General features: G+C 36.7%; 1 protein-coding gene and 1 long non-coding RNA gene across 2 annotated transcripts; one reads left to right on the top strand and one right to left on the bottom strand.

Annotated features, from left to right (window-relative positions):
• The first annotated feature begins 2,546 nt into the window (after positions 1-2,546).
• Positions 2,547-3,038, top strand: LOC143624396 (uncharacterized). The gene is made up of 3 exons (XR_013152105.1): positions 2,547-2,712; positions 2,818-2,858; positions 2,941-3,038. It is a non-coding gene; the product is annotated as an uncharacterized LOC143624396 (long non-coding RNA).
• Positions 3,039-4,063: 1,025 nt separating this feature from the next.
• LOC143624397 (uncharacterized) lies at positions 4,064-7,661 on the bottom strand. The gene is made up of 8 exons (XM_077095067.1): positions 7,219-7,661; positions 6,949-7,033; positions 6,095-6,220; positions 4,987-5,145; positions 4,792-4,910; positions 4,507-4,698; positions 4,318-4,408; positions 4,064-4,215 (listed from the first exon to the last, which is right to left on the bottom strand). The coding sequence occupies exons 1-8, from the start codon at positions 7,380-7,382 to the stop codon at positions 4,141-4,143; spliced, it is 1,011 nt and encodes a 336-aa protein (XP_076951182.1). The 5' UTR covers positions 7,383-7,661; the 3' UTR covers positions 4,064-4,140.
• Positions 7,662-18,517: the final 10,856 nt, after the last annotated feature.

The following is an 18,517-nucleotide window of genomic DNA, read 5'->3' on the forward strand; positions in this document are numbered from 1 at the left end:
CCTGTAATAAAAAAACAAGATCCGGGATCACGGATCTCATTGATAGGTGCCTTCTTTGTATTGGGTGGAACAACGAGTTGATGATGCATCAATTGGTTCAACAGATGGGAAGAGAGTTAGTACGTCAAGAATCACCTGAGAAACCATGGAAGCGTAGTCGATTATGGTGTCACGAAGAGTCATTCAAAGTGTTGAACCAAAAAAAAGTAAGACAAAATGTGTATTTTTAAGTAGTTATGCGTGCTCTAAGCTATTTCATATATCGTTCGTATATAATCTTTATACTTTTGTTTCTATTTTCTTTCTTCGTAGGGTAAGGGAAATCTCCTAGGCTTTTCCCTTGACATGAGAATGCTTGACAAAAAGAAGTTACATGGATCATGTGAGCTGAAAACAAAGTCATTCTGTCATACACTCATATGGATAAGCTGATGCTACTACAACTCAATTATGTTCAACTAAAAGGGTGTTTTGAGAATATTCCACAAGAATTAAGATGGTTGTGTAATGTGTATGCATGGGTCCCCTTTAAAGTCTATACCATTAGACTTACCAATGGAGAATCTGGTTGCTCTGGACTTATCTTATAGCAATATTGAAGTTTTTGACATTTCTAGTGGCAACCCACAACCACCTGCGAAGAGGCAGAAGGTAAAATTTTGGATATTAGACTATGAGATTGGTAATAATCGATAGCCCACTTGATTAACCTATTCAATCCTAATATTAGTACTTAACCTGAATGAAATCCTGCAGTCTCGAGTTATCTCAATGATTTCATATGAATGACTACACTTAAATCACCGCATACACAAGACAACTCTTGTTATTCTTTCATATTTAGTGAATGATTTTTTTTACTTATTTTAATTTGTGCATTTTAGCAGTTGGTTGAATCATGCTCAATACACACACACTTGCTTGGATCATTGAAGATGATCTGAGTTTCTGCGAGCAACTTCAAAGTATTGGTGGATTTTTGGAACTCCTTGCACTCGAGAGGTTAATAGTTAAAAATTGCATAAATTTGATTGAGGTGTGTGAATCAGTTGAGCAATGCGTTGAACTTGTCCACATTGATCTGAGTTATTGCTACAAGCTTAGAATGTTTCTGATGCAGGAGCATCTCGTAATTTAAAATCTGATTTATATTATCTTTTATTATTTTATGTTTATCTAGTTTCCATGTTTATCTCTTTTTCTTTTAGTAAATAGGGTTATGATTGTTTAGTTTTATTAGTTTTTGATTAAGTTTGATATTATAAGAACATTGTTCTTTGAACCTTTGGTTCGTTTATTCGTCTTTGTTAATCATGAGTGTCTTGAGCCATTGAATGCTTCCGAAACTGCATCAGTTTCCAACATCCATAGGCAAGTTAAAGAAGGTTAAAACACTTTTGTTAGATGGTTGTAGTTCTAGTGAATCTAGAATCAATACTATACAAAATGATTTGAAGCTCACCGAGCTTTCTTACCGAGCTCATTAAGAGTTTTGTCACTTGCAAATAATAACTTGTCTAGCGAATCCTTTCCTAGGGACTTTAGTTGCTTATCCATGTTAGAAGAATTGTGTTTAAACAGTAATCCAATCGTTTCATTACCTAATTGTGTGAGAAGCCTCCCTAGGCTTCAGAAACTTAGTATGAATCGCTGTGAAAAGGTAAAATCAATTGAGCATCTTCCACGTACGTTGAGGGAATTGTCAATCATTTCTTACAAATCTCATACGAGACCGCTAAGGAAAATTAAATTTGATCCAGAAATGTCCCCAATCACCTTATATGGAACTACAAACTTAATATCAGATTCTTCACTTGAAATTGATGGTATTGTGAAAATCCAAGCTATGACAGACGTTGAGGAAAAAGTTTTACATAGTTTGGGCTGGACAAATTTAGACTTTATTAACGAAAGGCTCTTGAGAACTTACATCTATGGATCGGGATCAACTAATTGTAAACCCCAGGTTTGTTCTAGTTAATTGCCTCTGGTTATGTGGAACACATACATATATGTGTGTGTTACGAATTTTTGATGACTATTTAATGTGGTGTTTATTTCGTAGATGTATTATGAATTTGGAATATTCAGCATTTTTTACTTGGGGGATGAGATTCCAAATTGGATTAGCTGTAGAAGCCAGGGTCGATCAATATCATTTATCATCCCGTCATCTCCTAGCAAGCTCCGAGGATTGAATTTATGCTTTACTTTTGAGACGTTTCCAAAACATGATTTTTGTGACGTGCCAATGATCAAAATCAGTAATATTAAGAAAAACCACACCTGGATTTATGATCATTTTATTGAAGAAGTCAGCATCGGTGAAAAGTGTTGTTTAAGTTATTTAAGCCATTGGATGTTTGGGCCGAATGAGATGAAAGCCGGTGACCACATTACTATTACTCTAGCACACAGATATAGTGACATGCAAGTTACAAAAGAGTGTGGGATTGGTCTTGTGTTTGATGAAAGAAGAAGAAGAAGAAGAAGAAGAAGAAGAAGAAGAAGAAGAAGAAGAAGAAGAAGAAGAAGAAGAAGAAGAAGTGTTGGGTTATTACAAGTCATGGAATCACATCATCGGTGGAGATCTCTCCGCTTTTCAAACAACAACAGGAGAATACATCCTAGATAACAACCAATTTAATCGGCGTTCCGATGGACCTCATGGATTTTATCCTTCTTTCATTGAATTAGGAACCAATTTTAAAGGTAGTTATTGTCATCTTTCTAGTAAAATTTAGTCTGGTAATATGTGAATAATATTTAATTAATGTATAATACTATAATGTTTTCTCTGCCTTTTATTTTCACCAGAAGAGAGACTGAGGTTTAAAGCCTTCTCAGAAAAGACTGAGGTATATTTCATTGTCTAATTACTTGATTAAAACCAACATATTACACTACAGAATATTTGTTCATCAAAGTTGTTGGTCACAGGACATGACGTGATAAAAAGAGTTACAGCCTAGGGTTATACGCAGGGAAATTGCAACTTCTCAAGTCCTTAATACATGAATCTTCAAAGAGTTTTCCCTGCTTGTTGTCTTTGAAACAATTTTAATTTAATGTTATTTGTATAATTGGATCACATAAAGCAAGATTATCAAGAACCTTAAGGGTGGTAAAGTCAGTCCAGACGGTCGAACTGGGATTGGCCCATCATTTAATCATTATCGTTGTTGTTGTTGTTGTTGTTGTTGTATCTTTATGCTGTGATATATTAGATTTGATTTAATGGCTTATAAATATTATATTTTTTAAAATTTTGTTCACTAAACTATTTTGTTGAACAAACTAAGTTAACTTGAATGCATCATTGCCCGAAGAACTCGATTCAGTAACTTTATCTTCATATATTAAAGCAGAAACAACCTGGCTGTTCGATAGCTTCAGAGTGTTGAAAATGATAGAAAAAGGATTTGTTGGAGTCGAGAGGAACCGAGTGTTGGAAATCGATGGAGTACAATCGTACTTTGTTGTCTTGATATTGTTTTGATTGATTTATTTGGGAATTGGTACAATGTTGATGAATTTGGGAACATAGTAACTGAAGTTGTTATAAATGTTTTTAAATTGGTCCCGTATTATACTGTTGTTACGTTTTTAATGTTAAGGGTATTTTGGTTACTTTATGCAAATTAAACAGAATAGTTGGCGTTCGTCCAGGATAGTTAACGCTCATCCACTTATATACTAATATACCCAAACTGACCTATGCATACCCATGAAAGATATGGTAAAACCAAACATAGCTAAGAGAAAAAAAAATAATAGATGGTTTATATAGTTTGTCAAATTTAATGTTTGATGCGAACATTTATCTTCAACCAAAGCAACTCTTATATATAAATTTTGGTAAGTGGACTTATTCAGTAATTTAGAACAACAATAGCAGAAATCAGTGATTTAATAAATTCTCAAAAGCAAGAGGATGAGCAGAGAATTACACAACTTATAAGTTGAGAATGAAGGGCAATAATAAAACCTATGACCACCACCAACAATTAGTGACTTATCTAACATTTTGTATACACTACTATAACAATGTCGAAAACATGATTCAAATATATATTACTATAACAACACTTTCTTTTTTTTTAATCTTTTATCATTTGTACCCTAGAAAAAAATAAAGTTTCAAGGTATATGTAGCGGTACACCAGGGATCGGCTCTAGCGTCTTTGCATCCGGTAATTCCTTCGATAAAAGCGCCTGCATTTTATGAGTTAAACAAGTCATAAACGAGTTGTAATAAATGGTTAACTGCTCGTTAGCGACTTAACTAAAGAACTATACATATGTGTGAATATACACCTTAAATGATTCTATGGTTCCATCAGACTTTACTAGACTAGCCAGAACACCTTTGCTATCAAGATCTCCATTTTTCATTGGTACCACATATCTATTAAAAGTAAACAAAAAGTGTAACAGTAAATATAACTATATATCAATTACCACATAATAATAAAAATATTACTTAAAACTTTAGTTTAAAATTACTTGGAATTTAGCAACTTTGCAAGCTGAACCGCGTCTTCTTGGCCCGACACCAATGTAAAACTCGGTAACAACTGCTTAATAACAGGTGTAATTACGATATCGGCCCTCTCATTTCCAACAATATCTTTGTCATACGCACAATGTGGCTCATAGTATAAACTTAACTGTCCTTGTGGTGAAGTCACAATATACCTAAATCATGAGAACATATTATTCTTGTTTTTGCGCTATCTTTTTGAAAATAGTTATAATAATAATAATAATAATAATAATAATAATATGTACCCGTTTTCGGGTCGTTGCCAAGGAGGACCAAGAACGGGCCCTGCAGTGGCCCGTATTTTGACATAAGACTCGTCATTCATTTGGATTTCCGTGTTTTGATCAGGCTCTAAGTATATGACCTTAAAAGAGGGATTAAAAAAGTCAACAAAAGTCAAAGTCAACTAAAAGTCAAAACTTGGTGTGCATTATACTTACATTGGTGAAAAGAGGATCCAAGAGTGGTTTTGCATTTGGAGTGGCTATTACTTTAACATTTGGTAATTTTTGAGAAAGTGGTGTTAATGTCTTTAAATGGCAGTGATCATCAAGACTTTGTGTAATTAATATGCAATCAATTTCAGGAAGATCGGTAAGCTGCAGATAATGATACAAACTGTTAGAATGCTACTTTCAGATGTCTAGCGGAATACAAGAATAAAAGTGAACATGGAGGTTAAAATAGTCATCCTGCTGGACTAACGGGCCGAAAAATATTGATGAAAATGATATAACTGGCCGGAAGTTATGACAACAGACATCGGGACCAAAGTTCCTTCGTCTGGAGGCATGATTTTATTAAATACATTTTATTTGTTAAAACATGTGAAGCGTGGATATGCCTGTAAATGAACCTAATGACATGAACCGCGAATATGGGAATGCTCATGTTTCTTTGTTTAACTGTAACCGAACAAATGATCGTACATGAACAATTAAACGAACGGAGTTTCTTGTTCGTTTGTTAAGAAAATGAACATGTTCGTGTTCGTTTATGTCCATTTGCCAACTGTATAAACGAAAGGTTCAAGAACGCAAATGAATATAAACGAATGAACTTAGTTGAACATAGATGAACGAATACGATTTAATGAACACTAACTAGAAGTAAACATAAACATCGTTTTGTTGGGCCTAGATAATTAATAATCTAGACTAAATTTTAACGGGCGATATTTTAATTTTATAAAACCAAACTAAACTGTAATGGACCTAAAAATATAAATGAATATATAGACAAACGTAAACAAAAGAATGTAAATGAACCAACATAAACGAAAGTTCACGAATAAATGAACAAATGAGACACGGCCTAATGTCCGTTTGTTTAACTAAATGAACAAAAACTATTGTTCACGTTCATTCGTTTAATAAGCATAAACAAACTTCCCTCCGAATGGTTCTCTGAACGCTCAGTTCGTTTACAGGACTAGTTGTGGATTTTCTTAATTCACACGTTTATTTAGTTTCACAAATTAAACTATAAAATGAACTATATACGCTTAATACCATAAACATAATAAAACATAACCATTAAGAAACTTACCTGGAAATTCTTCAAATATTTCTTGCTAGCATCATAAAGCAATGGTATTCCAAAATCCAAGTTACCCACCAAAATTGGATCAACCAAAAGCTTCACTCCACCAACTTCCCACAACCAACTATTGCCCTGAATCAAAACATTGGCTATAGGTTCGTTATTAGCCCAAAACCGACCCGACCCGCATGGCCAGCTTGTGTGTAGTGCAACCCAGACATTTGGCCGAGGCACGTAATTTTTGGGGGACAAAAATTTATATATATATATATATATATATATATATATATATATATATATATATATATATATATATATATATATATATATATTAATTTTTTTATAAAATAGGATTGGATCTTAATTATCTTATAATTATCGGGTTCAAAACTTTTTTTTAATCCATAATTCATTTAAGCTATTGGGCCCAAACTAAAAAAAACAAAAAAACGAAAAAAATTTACGGGCGTTTTTATTTCGTCTCAGCCGACCTGACTCATGTTCACCCTGAACAAGTTTTCAAAGAAAGTGAACAAAGATTATGGGTGTAAACTAACCGAGCCCGTGCTTGTCTAGGCTCGGCTCGTTTATGATTTATTAATTATTTTACTTATACCTATACTTATTTTTACGTGTACATTTTAATTAAACTTTTAATATAATATTTTAAATAAAAGTTATATTAATATTAGGTTCGCGAGCCAGCTCGGGACCATTTATTAAACAAGTTTATTTTTAGGCTTGCGAGCTCGATTCGAGCTTTTAACAAGCCGTGCTCGAGTAGCTCACGAGTTGCTTGGCTCATTTGCATCCCTAAGTAACAAACATCCATCAAGATGAATAGTTCAACAAAACCAAACCTCTAAGTAAGTTAGCTTGAATGCATCAGTACCCGATGAACTCGACTCAGCAACTTTCTCTTCAGAAATCAAAGCCGAAACAACCCTATATTCTCACAAAGATTAAACTTACTCAACTACTCAATTTAATCTTCTTTTTTTTTTTGGCAATATAACATTATTATATATGAAAATAGCAAAGTGGTTACATCGAAACAGAAGTCAAGCAGGCAACAACCTGCGCACTTAATCTTTTTGAATTAAAGTACTAAACTTCAAAATCAAAGTTACCTGTTATTCGATAACTTCGGAGTGCTAAACACGATATCCGATGGATTCCTTCGAGTCGAGAGAAACCGAGTGGTGCCAACCGATGGTGTAAAATATTGTCTTGATGTTGTTTTGATAAAATTTTGTGGGAATTGAGGAAGATTGATACAGTGGACAGCCATCATAATCTTAAGTGTTATTTTGGTATGATACTATGATTGGATTAAGGATGAAGTTTAGGAATTACAGTGTCTTTGTTGGTGATTAGACGTGGGTTGTTAAGATCCACCAATGGAATCTGGGTGTGAACTGGTTCGTGAGTTATGATACATATGATTGTGTGGTTTTGAGTTGTTGTTCCAAACATGGTAACTGAATTTGTTTTTCTGTCGGGGTTAGTTACATTAACAACCCTTGTGGTTTGGTTAAGTTATGGTTTGGTTCTTAAAGTTTGAGAAATTACAGGGTTAAACAACAGTACGCCGCACATCATGGGCATGGCGGGCGTGAAGGGATTGGGTGTGAGGCCAACCTATTTTCTAACCAATCACCACCCGTGACCCGTCTCACGGTTCTTTATTTATAAAAGATTAAAAAATAACAGTGTTTTTAGTTAAAGATTAGGCGTTTGAGGGAAAAGTTAGCGAGACCCCACATGCCTACATGGAAGCCTACATGAGAATCACTTTTTAGTTGAACCACTATACATAGTCTAGTAATTTGCAAAAATGTAACATGTTTTATCTTATGAGTAGATGAGAGATAAAACTATAATGATAAATGTATAAAATAAATATTATTTAATTAAAAATGTAGTATTTTTTAATGTACTTATAGAAATGGATGACGGGTTGAGAATGCTCTTAAACTCAAAAATAGAGTTTTGATACTGAAGGGGCGTATGATACACTGAAAGCATGTCAAACGAGTCAGTTAAAACATCCATGAACGTATGATACACTGAAAGCTAGTTCAATACGCCGAAGATACTTTGTTCTACACCGAAGAATATGCCAAAGGTGCAAGGCTAACTCAGGCTACACTCAACCCAACGCAGTCTATGTCGGGGTCGTTTTTAGCTTTGAGATTTTGATGTCTTCTAGTTGAAACTTGCACATCTTTTTATTTTATACTAGCTACCAATACTTACTTGTGGTGTTGTAATGCCTTTAGTAAAGCTCCCTGGTAGTAGGGCGGTGGTTAGTGACTAAGTTCCCAAGACATTTTAAGGACAACATATCTCGAAGTTGGATCTATATTTTATAGAAGTTTATAATTTATGTGTGTGTATGACGATGACATTTTTTAATGATGATACCAGGTTTACGAATCTTATATAGAAAAGAAAATTTGAGACAAAATTTACGCAATTAAATAAGTTAGCTAGCCTTTTAAAATTACGGGCGTCATAATTGAAATACCTAAAGAGAAATAACCGGTATGTTTGATAGAGGGACGGATACATGTGGAGTGCAGGAGGCAAGACACCCCCTCACTCAAATAATCCCAGTTAGCTGGTGTTTGGGTGAATTTTTTTAACTTGCTTATTTAATTTTTAATAAGTAAAAGCATTTTTGAAAAGCTTTTTTTGAAGCTTTACCGAACACCTTTTGCTTTTCAAAATCAGATAAACAAAATTTAAAAGCTCACCCAAACACTCTCTTAACGTAAATAGTTTGTTTTTCTCTTCTATTTTTTTTTTCTCTTAAAATGGATCAAGCCACAACTATTCTTTTTTTTAGGCATCATCGGTAAAAAAAGAATTTTAAATGGATCAATAACTTGATGATTCAGACCCCTAACTGAAATGAATCATTAGACCCCAATTGAAAATGGATTAGGTCCTCTAGAAGATTAATTACACTATACTTTGTGTTTTCCTTATTATACTTTCAAAATCTTTGAAGGTGAGTAATAAAAATCTATAAAATATGGTAAGAGAATCACTTTGACATGTTTTAACGGACTCGTTGGAACCCAATATGCTTTGGGTTGTTTTAACCTTCCCACTTGAAACCGAGTAAACCCATTTGTTGCCCTACTGCGGAAAACTTCTGGATCTGTCACTATCGACAAGACCAATGGCGAAGGTTGCTTAGCCGCCCGGCCCCCCTGTTTTTTACGTATTAGTGTAAATTTACTTTTTTTCGTCCGAAATTTTTTATACGTAGTGTCAAATTAGCCGTTTTCGGCCGAAACTTTTTATACGTAGTGTAAAATTTAGCCGTTTTCATTCGAAATTTTTCTTTATTCGTAGTGTGAAATATAGCCGTTTTCGGCCGGAAATTTTTATATGTATTGTAAAATTTAGCCGTTTTTGCCCGAAATTTTTTATGCGTATTGTAACATTAGCCATTTTCGGTTGAAATTTTTTATACGTAGTGTAAATTTAGCCGTTTTCAGCTGAAAATTTGAGCCCAGCCCCCTTCGTCTGTGAAATTTTATATATTTTGAGTTCGGCCACCCCAGTGTCTTAGTCCAAACTTCGCCACTAAACAAGACCACATTTGGTTTGTTGGATCATGTTTGGTTTGTTAGATCTCTTTTCTCTAAATATTGCTTTCATTAATGTTCCAAGAAACCAGCCATTTAAGGTACGTACATACAAACAAAAATTGCCACCAGAGTCCTATTGATCTTGAAGTATACTATCACATATGTTAAGTCAAATTTATTAGTAACATATATTTAGTTTCATATATTGTCAATTCATTCTTGATTTACTTTGATTTAGTCTCCTAAAATAGTGCCTAGGTTGTTAGGCAACTATTCTATTTATTGGGTGTAATCTCTTCATTTGAAGACAAGGAATATTGATTACTTTCATGGTAATCAGAGCCTAGGTTAAACCACCAAAAATTTTCCACCACCGCCGCCATGGCTGGAGAAGATGGAGATGACTCGTCATCTTCCGGTAGCAAAACCAACACCCAAAACAAACCATCCATTCACCCAACCTACAGCGTCACCAATATCCAATCAAAAATCCATACACTAGATGGCAAAACCACCACCTATTCATCATGGGGTGAAACTTTTTAAACTCCACCTTAAAGCCTACAAACTTCTTCACCATATCGATGGCACACCACCTCCCGCCATCACCGATCCCACATATGCCGAATGATCGGAGCTAGATGCACTCATCCTTCAATGGATTTTCAGTACCATATCTGATGACATCCTTGATCGTGTCCTTGAAAACGATATCCCGGCACGAGAAGCCTGGACCCAAATCGAAGATGTCTTCTTAAGCAACAAGAAGACTCGTGCGGCGGCTCTTCTCCACGAGTTTACTCACACCACTCTCAAAGACTGCGCCTCAATGGATGCTTACTGTCAGAAGCTTAAAGACATCAACCGACAACTTGCGGACGTCGGCAAACCAGTTGACGAATCCTCTCTCATTATTCAACTGGTTAAGGGTCTTCCCAAAGAACTCGACACCATTGGTGCGATAATAATTCGGGAACACCATCGTGGAATGAAGCCCGCACCATCATTGACTTGGAGATGCGTAGACTATCGGCCAGAAACGAGCTCTCTGCTAGCACTCATGGTGACTCCGTTTTATATACTGCCCACGGTCAAAGCAAACCGGACCCGACACAATCTAATTCGGGTTCCAGAAAAACCTACCCAGGGAGCAATTATCGCGGAAATAATTATGACCCGAACTTCAACTATCGAATGAGTAGAGGAGGTCAAGGCAACCGGAGGCGCGGGGGCAGAAACAACAACACCAATGGTCGAGGCTCTTCTGTGCACCCTCCACACCAAAACGCTTTTAAGCCAAACTATATAACCTATCGACCCACTCCACCATATCCTAACCAACAATCCAATCTTCAATCCACCTTTCCCTATAACCAACCCATCCAGTCCCATACCAACACCCACGGTTCTGCCCCGCCCACTCCTTACCCGTCCACCCCTTACCTACCAGCCTCTCCTACCTAGTTTAGCCAAAACACATCCCACTACCAACAACACCCGTCCCAAGCCCACTTTGCCGGTTCACCACAACATGCCCCTGTGCCGGCATTTAATGGCCTTAGCCCAAGTGACATTGGTGCGGCTCTAAGCAACATGCACTTGAACTCTTGAGACCCATACTGGTATATGGACACCGGTGCCTCCTCTCATCTCAAATCTGATTCGGGTAAAATTTCTTCTCCCTTGTCTGTTTCTTCTAATCCTATCTTTGTTGGTAATGGCCAACGCTTATTAATCAATGGCTCCGGCAACGGCTGTTATACCTTACCGAATAAAACCTACCAACTAAACCAAATCATTTACTCACCCCAAGTTATTTAAGACCTTTTATCTCTTCGCAAGTTTACTATTGACAATCAAGTTTCTGTTAAATTTGACCATTTTGGTTTTACTTTGAAGGACCTCAAGGATGGACGCCACCTTTCCCGGCACAATAGCACCGGTGACCTCTATCCGTTCAACCCCGGCATTTGCTTTGCTGTCTTCCTCAAGTTCCACCCCCCTGGCATGATTGGCGTGAACATCCCGGCGCGAACGTGCTAGATTATCTTAGTCGTTTTCTTATTATTAATTGTAATAAGACTATAAAGTCATTTTTTTGCTCCTCTTGTCATATTTCGAATAGTAAATTGTAACACCGCGTCTTTTACCCTCTTTAATTTAAGCTTAAATGTACTAACTTAGAAAGTATAGGGACCAAAAATGCAAATTATGAAAATTTGCTCCCATCGCGGCACGTGACGGGGTAACAATCAACCCATCGCGTAGCGCGATGGGCTTGGTGAGTCACCGGACACGTGTCCAACACCGTGTCAACAAGTGGCGCAATGTGACAGGCCACGTGTCACCACCGCATAAGGCAGCGTAAAAAGTGCGGCGCCGCGGTACGCGACGGGTCCTAAGAACACCAACGCGTATCGCGACGGGGTCCAATTTCGCCTATAAAAAGGGAGGAGACGGGTTTGAACCCCATTCATCCCATCACACCTCCATATACACACACATAACCTAGAAAGGCGTGCCCCATTGCCGTGTAGTTTACGTGCCAATTTCTCAAAGTTCGTGCGAAGAACGAAGTCATAATCATGTAGCAAACACTTAAGCGAGTAAATCAAGATCCTGCCTTTTATTATCAATCAATCTAAGCATCCAATCTGAGGTAGGAGTTACGTTTAAGTTATTTGACTTATTGCTTAGACTATCAATCGAGGCTATGGCCTTTAACCTTGATCGTATTTTACAAATCATTCACAATCATGTTTTCATAAACGTTACTTCATGATGAAGTAATGTTAAACGAAAGATATATTTTGACGGGCATGTAGTAACTGGAAGGGGGATATCACGAGTAGTAAGTTTCTTGCCTAAGGAAAAGTAATTCGTATAAATCCCAATCAACCGAGGGACCCGTTTACTTACCTGGAGAAACTTACTAACGTGATAGAACCTATTAAGCCAAATCATGCTATATCAAACGTCACATAAAACTAAGTGTTTTCATTCACAATCAAAGATAAATGATTTCAAGGTTAAGCTTACAATCATAGCTTAATCCTCATTCAAATCATTCATACAAACCTATTCATGTCTAGGTTAAGTATCATTCTCAATCAATCAATCAATCAATCATTCAAGGTTTACAACACCGACGGTACAGGTGAATACGTTAACCTTTTTAATCAGTCAAAACATGTTTATACTCAATGAGACGAACGGGTGTTTGTCTTAACGAGTCAATCAATGTCTACATGAGATAATGAAATCTCTAAAACATTATAATACAAAGTAGAGAATAATATCAACTCAGACCGAATACGCATGTGTATGGATCCAAACATAACTGTTAAAGCTCAATCAATCAATCAAAGGCAATGAAGCCGCGAGCTTAAACGGTCATGACCAGTTCTCAGTTTAGGGCCGTTTGGCTCGGGGAATACCGTTGTGTGTGTAGGGCAGTGGTGCATATACCGGAAGTATAAATGCTTCCGCTGAGATTGTCAAGAAAACTACATTTGTATTGTAATCGTCATTCAAAATGTTTTATTGAGTCATACGTGTTCACCAGCATATAGCTTACGTATTTTTCCAACCCATTGCAGGTAATTAAGCATAAGTAGCATTAGCAAGGATTGGAGTCTATATGAAGATAGAAGCGCGTACAAGATGGCTCCGTTTTTTATAACTAAAATCCTTGTAATATGAAACATATGTTTTGTAAACCGATACTCGGGTATTTAATTCCCGAGTAAGTTTTCAATGTAAATTAATTTTATATTCAAACCTAAAGTCTTCCGCTAAAATTAATCCATAAACTCTGATATATTTACAAAACAGGTACCAACTTGTGGTCACACGCCTAGGCCCTAAGTCGGGGTTTGACAAGTTGGTATCAGAGCTATCGGTTTCAGCGAATTAGGTATTAAAACATTAGTACCTAGGCTTTAACCATTATTATTATCATTATTATTATTCGTAGGGATAAGATAGGATTGGTAAACCTCTTATCCCTAATCTAACTAAAAGTGCAGATGTCTTATATTAACTACTTTGGTCGTAGACACCAAGTAGCCATTCGATCAAAACCGACAATTGATCGATGTCGAAAGGTCAATCAAAAAACATTTATAAATTACCTTTACTAGCAAGGGCAAGTAAGGTGTCGAATCCACAGGGAATCAGTGGAAAGTGCTAATCAAATTCATAATTTATAAAATATTAAACTAAGTGGACAAACGATGTCAAGCGGTTTAAAAGATTTGCTAAGCAAACACAATGTTACTTTGATTTGTAAACAGTTATGAGAAAATAACCAATCTCCAGGTTTCAGGTTGTGAAGCAAGTTGGACAAGTAATTAAACCTATTTGGAAATCTCTTTGTTTGAATTAATAAGCAAAAGACTAAATATTTGGCTCTGCTGATTGTCAAAACTTAATCCGAAAATTGGCACAGTTGAATAATAATCTAATTGATTACCAGTTTTAGGGTTTGATAAATGTAAGTGATTTTATGGTTAATGATAAACAGGTCAATGACTTAAAGAACTTAATCCTAAAAGTTGATGACCACAAATCAATAAACTGATAAAAACACAAAACATTCAATTACGAAAAACTGTTAAATGCATAAATAAATGTAAAGATTCAACTAACCAAATGATTAACCAAATACAAATCCAATATTAAGGTTCAAAATACCAAAGAGTCTAACCACAAACACAACCCTACACCCGGAGATGGTCATAAGAGCTTTAGCCTAGCATATGCATCTTGAAGATCTTGATTATTGATTGAGATGATGATAACATGGATGGTTGTGGTGATTGGTAGGTGTTAGGATGGTGTATGATAGCCTCCAAGACGTCCCAAAACTGATAATTATTCAATGGTTTCGACTTTAGGGTTTTTGGGCCTTAAATATGGAAAAAAAATCACCAAAATCCCTATTTTCGTCAGACCAGACCGTAAGCTACGGTCTGGCCACCATAAGCTACGGTCAGACCAATTTGCCTTACGGTCTGCCAGCATAAATCTTGTTTTCTTCATAGAATCTTCGTTTCAACTCCGTTTTCCTCCCCGTTTACGGCCACGTCTTCGTATTTCAATTCTCTATCTTCTCATGGATCATAACTTTCATTTCCACTCCATCATGAATGCTCTATATTAGCTTCTTTAAGCTCCGTTAAGCTCCGCACACCTGTAACCATAAAACCTATCAAAGTATTTGTGTTCGTTACATATAAACAAGTAAAACACACAATATAAAACACTTAAGGCGTGTACTTTTACCCACACATCACATCCCCACACTTATCATTTGCTTGCCCTCAAGCAAACTCTCATGCAACACATACACCTCGATCGACGGTTCATCAATTATCAGCATTAATACTAGTGAGGTATAAGGTCATACCCAATTCCCAAGAACTGACACTGTCAAGGTTGATAAACCACCAAATAATTTAATGATACCTTTTAAAACTATGAAACCGCCCAAACGAGTGTACTTTGTTTCCGGTTAAGGCACACATGTTCATACCCCTCATAATATAAGATCTCTCCTCTCAGTTTAATATCTGGACCAGCAAAAAATGTGCTAGTATCTCTCTGCCCTCAATACCAAGTATGAACACAATGTAATAAGCTTGGTAGCAAGTCATATCTCCACCCATTACCCACCGGTTGCATAGAGAAAAGAACTAAGGGTTTTGCTGTGGCTTAGGTTGGGGTGTGGAAGTGGATTTATTTAGTGACTTATGGTGGATGAAACCCAATTTATTGACACCAACAAACAAACGAACAAACAAACTCACTAACTATTATTTACAACCAATAACGACTTTAAACACAACTCTTTTTGAGTTTTTCTTTGATTTTGATTTTTTTTCGTTTTCTCTCTTTTGTTTTCAATTTTTTGTTTTAAACAAAAACTAACATCAATATACACAAACAAATGACCCGAGACATACGTACATTGTATACTATGCTCGACATACAACTTAAATACAACTCTTAACATACCAAGTTTCATCCACAAGGTTAAAACAAAAGGCCAAGGCAAACACGGATTATAATGTGGGTTTAAACAAACGAAAGGGAAAAGGCACAAACTTGGCTCCTAAGGGATAATGTAGGGAATGGAGTATTATTTTATTTTTTTAATATGTAAGGCCAATATAAAGTGGTTTTCTACAGTTTTACTTCTCCATACAGGTGGTGGTATTAAGATCTCGAAATGCATGAGACAACCAAGTTCTAGATATCATGGACATACCGGTTACTCTCGATAATGGCACTCAAATGACATGTGTATATACTATATATTATATGTGTATTATATATAAAGCAAATCTCACACACATACCGGAGGAATTAGGCTGCCGATATGAAACATGTGTACCTGTCCCCATGACTCGTTATCCCCATCTAAACGGTTCATTTTAATTGTCTAATTTTTGAAAAACATTTGCATGGGAAGACTTCCTAGAAGCTTAAAAATTGACCATGACCAAAGACCTCTACTTGGCATTAATACTAACAATTAACAAATTACAATTTCGGCTTTTGCGCACAATCAAGCTACTCTTAAGGCTAAAAATTTTTAATTTCTCCATATTTTTCCATCCCCACACTTGAGATTTACATTGCCCACAATGTAACTCAAATTTTCAAAAACAGATGCAAATACAGGATATTCATAACAATTGCAATTCAAGGGACAACCAATTACCCATCTCTGGATTTAAATAAAGTTGCATACCATTAACCGAAACACAAAGTGTTCAAACATAAGCATAGACACTAGCATCAACCACACGACCCGAAAGTTCATCACGCCACCCAACCACCCATAAACACAAATATTAAGCAGTCAACAGCAAATAAAAGATAGGGAGAGACACATGGACCTGATTCAAATTTCTTATGCCAAACGGGTTCTGCTGATGAGTACTTTTGCAACCTTGACCCACACTTCCTGAATTATGATATGACAATATCTACTCCACCGAATCTTGACAAAACCACCATCAGCTTCCCCACACTTAGGGCTTACTATGACCACAAAACACAAAAAAAAGTAACATGCAAAAAGAAAACCAAAAATAAAGAGAGAAAAACAAAACAAAAAGGTCGGGTTGCCTCCCAGTCAGCGCTAAGTTTTTGTTAAGGTCTTCAGCAAGACCGTTACCTGATTTGGCGGTTATGGTGGTCTAATGGAGTGCTTACCTTGCTCCACCTCATTCTTCTTACTTCTCCAACACAATGGTAGCTCTAATGCCTCCCACCTGGGCCCAAAACATGCCAACCTCCTTTGTTCATTCTCAAATCCGGGTGGTTTCTTTACCTTCTTCTTCTTTAGTGGTTTCTTCTTGTTTGGTCCATCGTATTTCTCATCGACCACCACTTCCATCACCATCTTAGTGTTGTTGTTGAACTTACTCCACTTTTAACATCTACTGCATTTAACTCTTCCTTCTCTCGTTCACGCTTAGACCTGTCAAAAACAACACTATTTTCCTTTTTGGTGTCATCCTCACACGTACGAGGAAGACACATGTTAGTAGCACATGACCTAGAATATTTATTTTCAAAAGTATAATCATATGAATTTGAAAATATACTTAAAATTAACTTACGGTTACCGAAGGTCATGCAAACTGTTCCGTCTCGGCAGTTAATTTGAGCATTTGATGTCGCCAAAAACGGTCTCCCCAATATCACCCGAGGTTCTTCTTCCTTCTCAGCTGGTGCATAATCAAGAACAAGAAAGTCTTCAGGATAGTAAAAATCACCAACCTTTACCGCAACACCAATCAGCTTCCCACGGGGTCGTATTCGAGTGAAATCAGCTAACACCAAGGTGGTATCAACTTCTTGTAAAGGTCCAAAATCAAACCAGTCATACACACTCCCCGGTAGAACACTCACACTCTCCATAATCAACAAGTGCCTTGGTGGTCTTGAACTCACTAATCTGAATATAGATGAGTGGTGCCCCCGTTTCAAATTCTTCAACCGTGTCATTCTCCACACTATCTTCGATTGTGATGGCACTGACGTGTGCATTTTTGGAGTTTGACGAACTACTACTTTGATGGCTCGGATTCTTCAAGGTGTCACTTGGTAATTTGGATGGATTTCTCTTTAGGCTCGCCATTTCTTCAGCCAGTTGACTCACTTGTTTATCTCTTGCAACATTTGCCTTCTCTTGGAGTTCCATCCTCTGATTCATTTGCTTCAATAACTCCATCACATCCTTAATCGACTCCTCTTTGTTACCAGATGAATTCCCTTGCCCCCGCTGAGAACTCTTTTGATACCCATTATTGTAACCCCCCGAGTCTCTTTGATTGTACCCACTCTGACCGCTTTCCGAACTATTGCCATACTGTTTCTGGTTTGACTGATAACCTGTCTTCTGAAAACTACCTTGAAAGTTCGGGTTCTGTTGCGTGTTCGGATTTCCATAACTAAAATTTGGATGATTCCTGAGGCCCGGATGATAAGTATTTGAGTTCATATTATTGTATTTCCTTTCACCCTGTACATAGTTGACCTCTTCTTCTCCAATTTCTTCATCTTGCACAACCCCACAACTCGCAACTTCGTGTCCTAATTCCCCACAACCTTCACATACCGGATATGTTTTTCCTGAATTCCCGGCTCCTTGTACACCTGCAACCAACAACCTATCCATCTTCTTTTCCAATCTATCCATTCTATCTTCTGACCCATGACTTTCAAACGCTTTTACCACTGACCTTTTTGACATCCTGTTCGATTGTGCTTGTCTCTTTGAATTACTCGCATGTCTCTCCAAATGCCC

Source organism: Bidens hawaiensis, unplaced genomic scaffold, assembly GCF_021521415.1.
Source record: "Bidens hawaiensis isolate Kalapana, Puna unplaced genomic scaffold, B.hawaiensis_p1.1 tig00003781_1, whole genome shotgun sequence".
Classification (NCBI taxonomy): domain Eukaryota; kingdom Viridiplantae; phylum Streptophyta; class Magnoliopsida; order Asterales; family Asteraceae; genus Bidens; species Bidens hawaiensis.

Bases quoted from the DNA above. Each gene is read 5' to 3' on its own strand.
- LOC143624397 (XM_077095067.1), bottom strand. From the start codon at position 7,382: ATGATGGCTGTCCACTGTATCAATCTTCCTCAATTCCCACAAAATTTT. The intron at 7,034-7,218 runs GTAACTTTGATT...GTGAGAATATAG, and splicing joins CCGAAGTTATCGAATAACAG to GGTTGTTTCGGCTTTGATTT. The intron at 4,699-4,791 runs GTACATATTATT...CTCATGATTTAG, and splicing joins TGGCAACGACCCGAAAACGG to GTATATTGTGACTTCACCAC.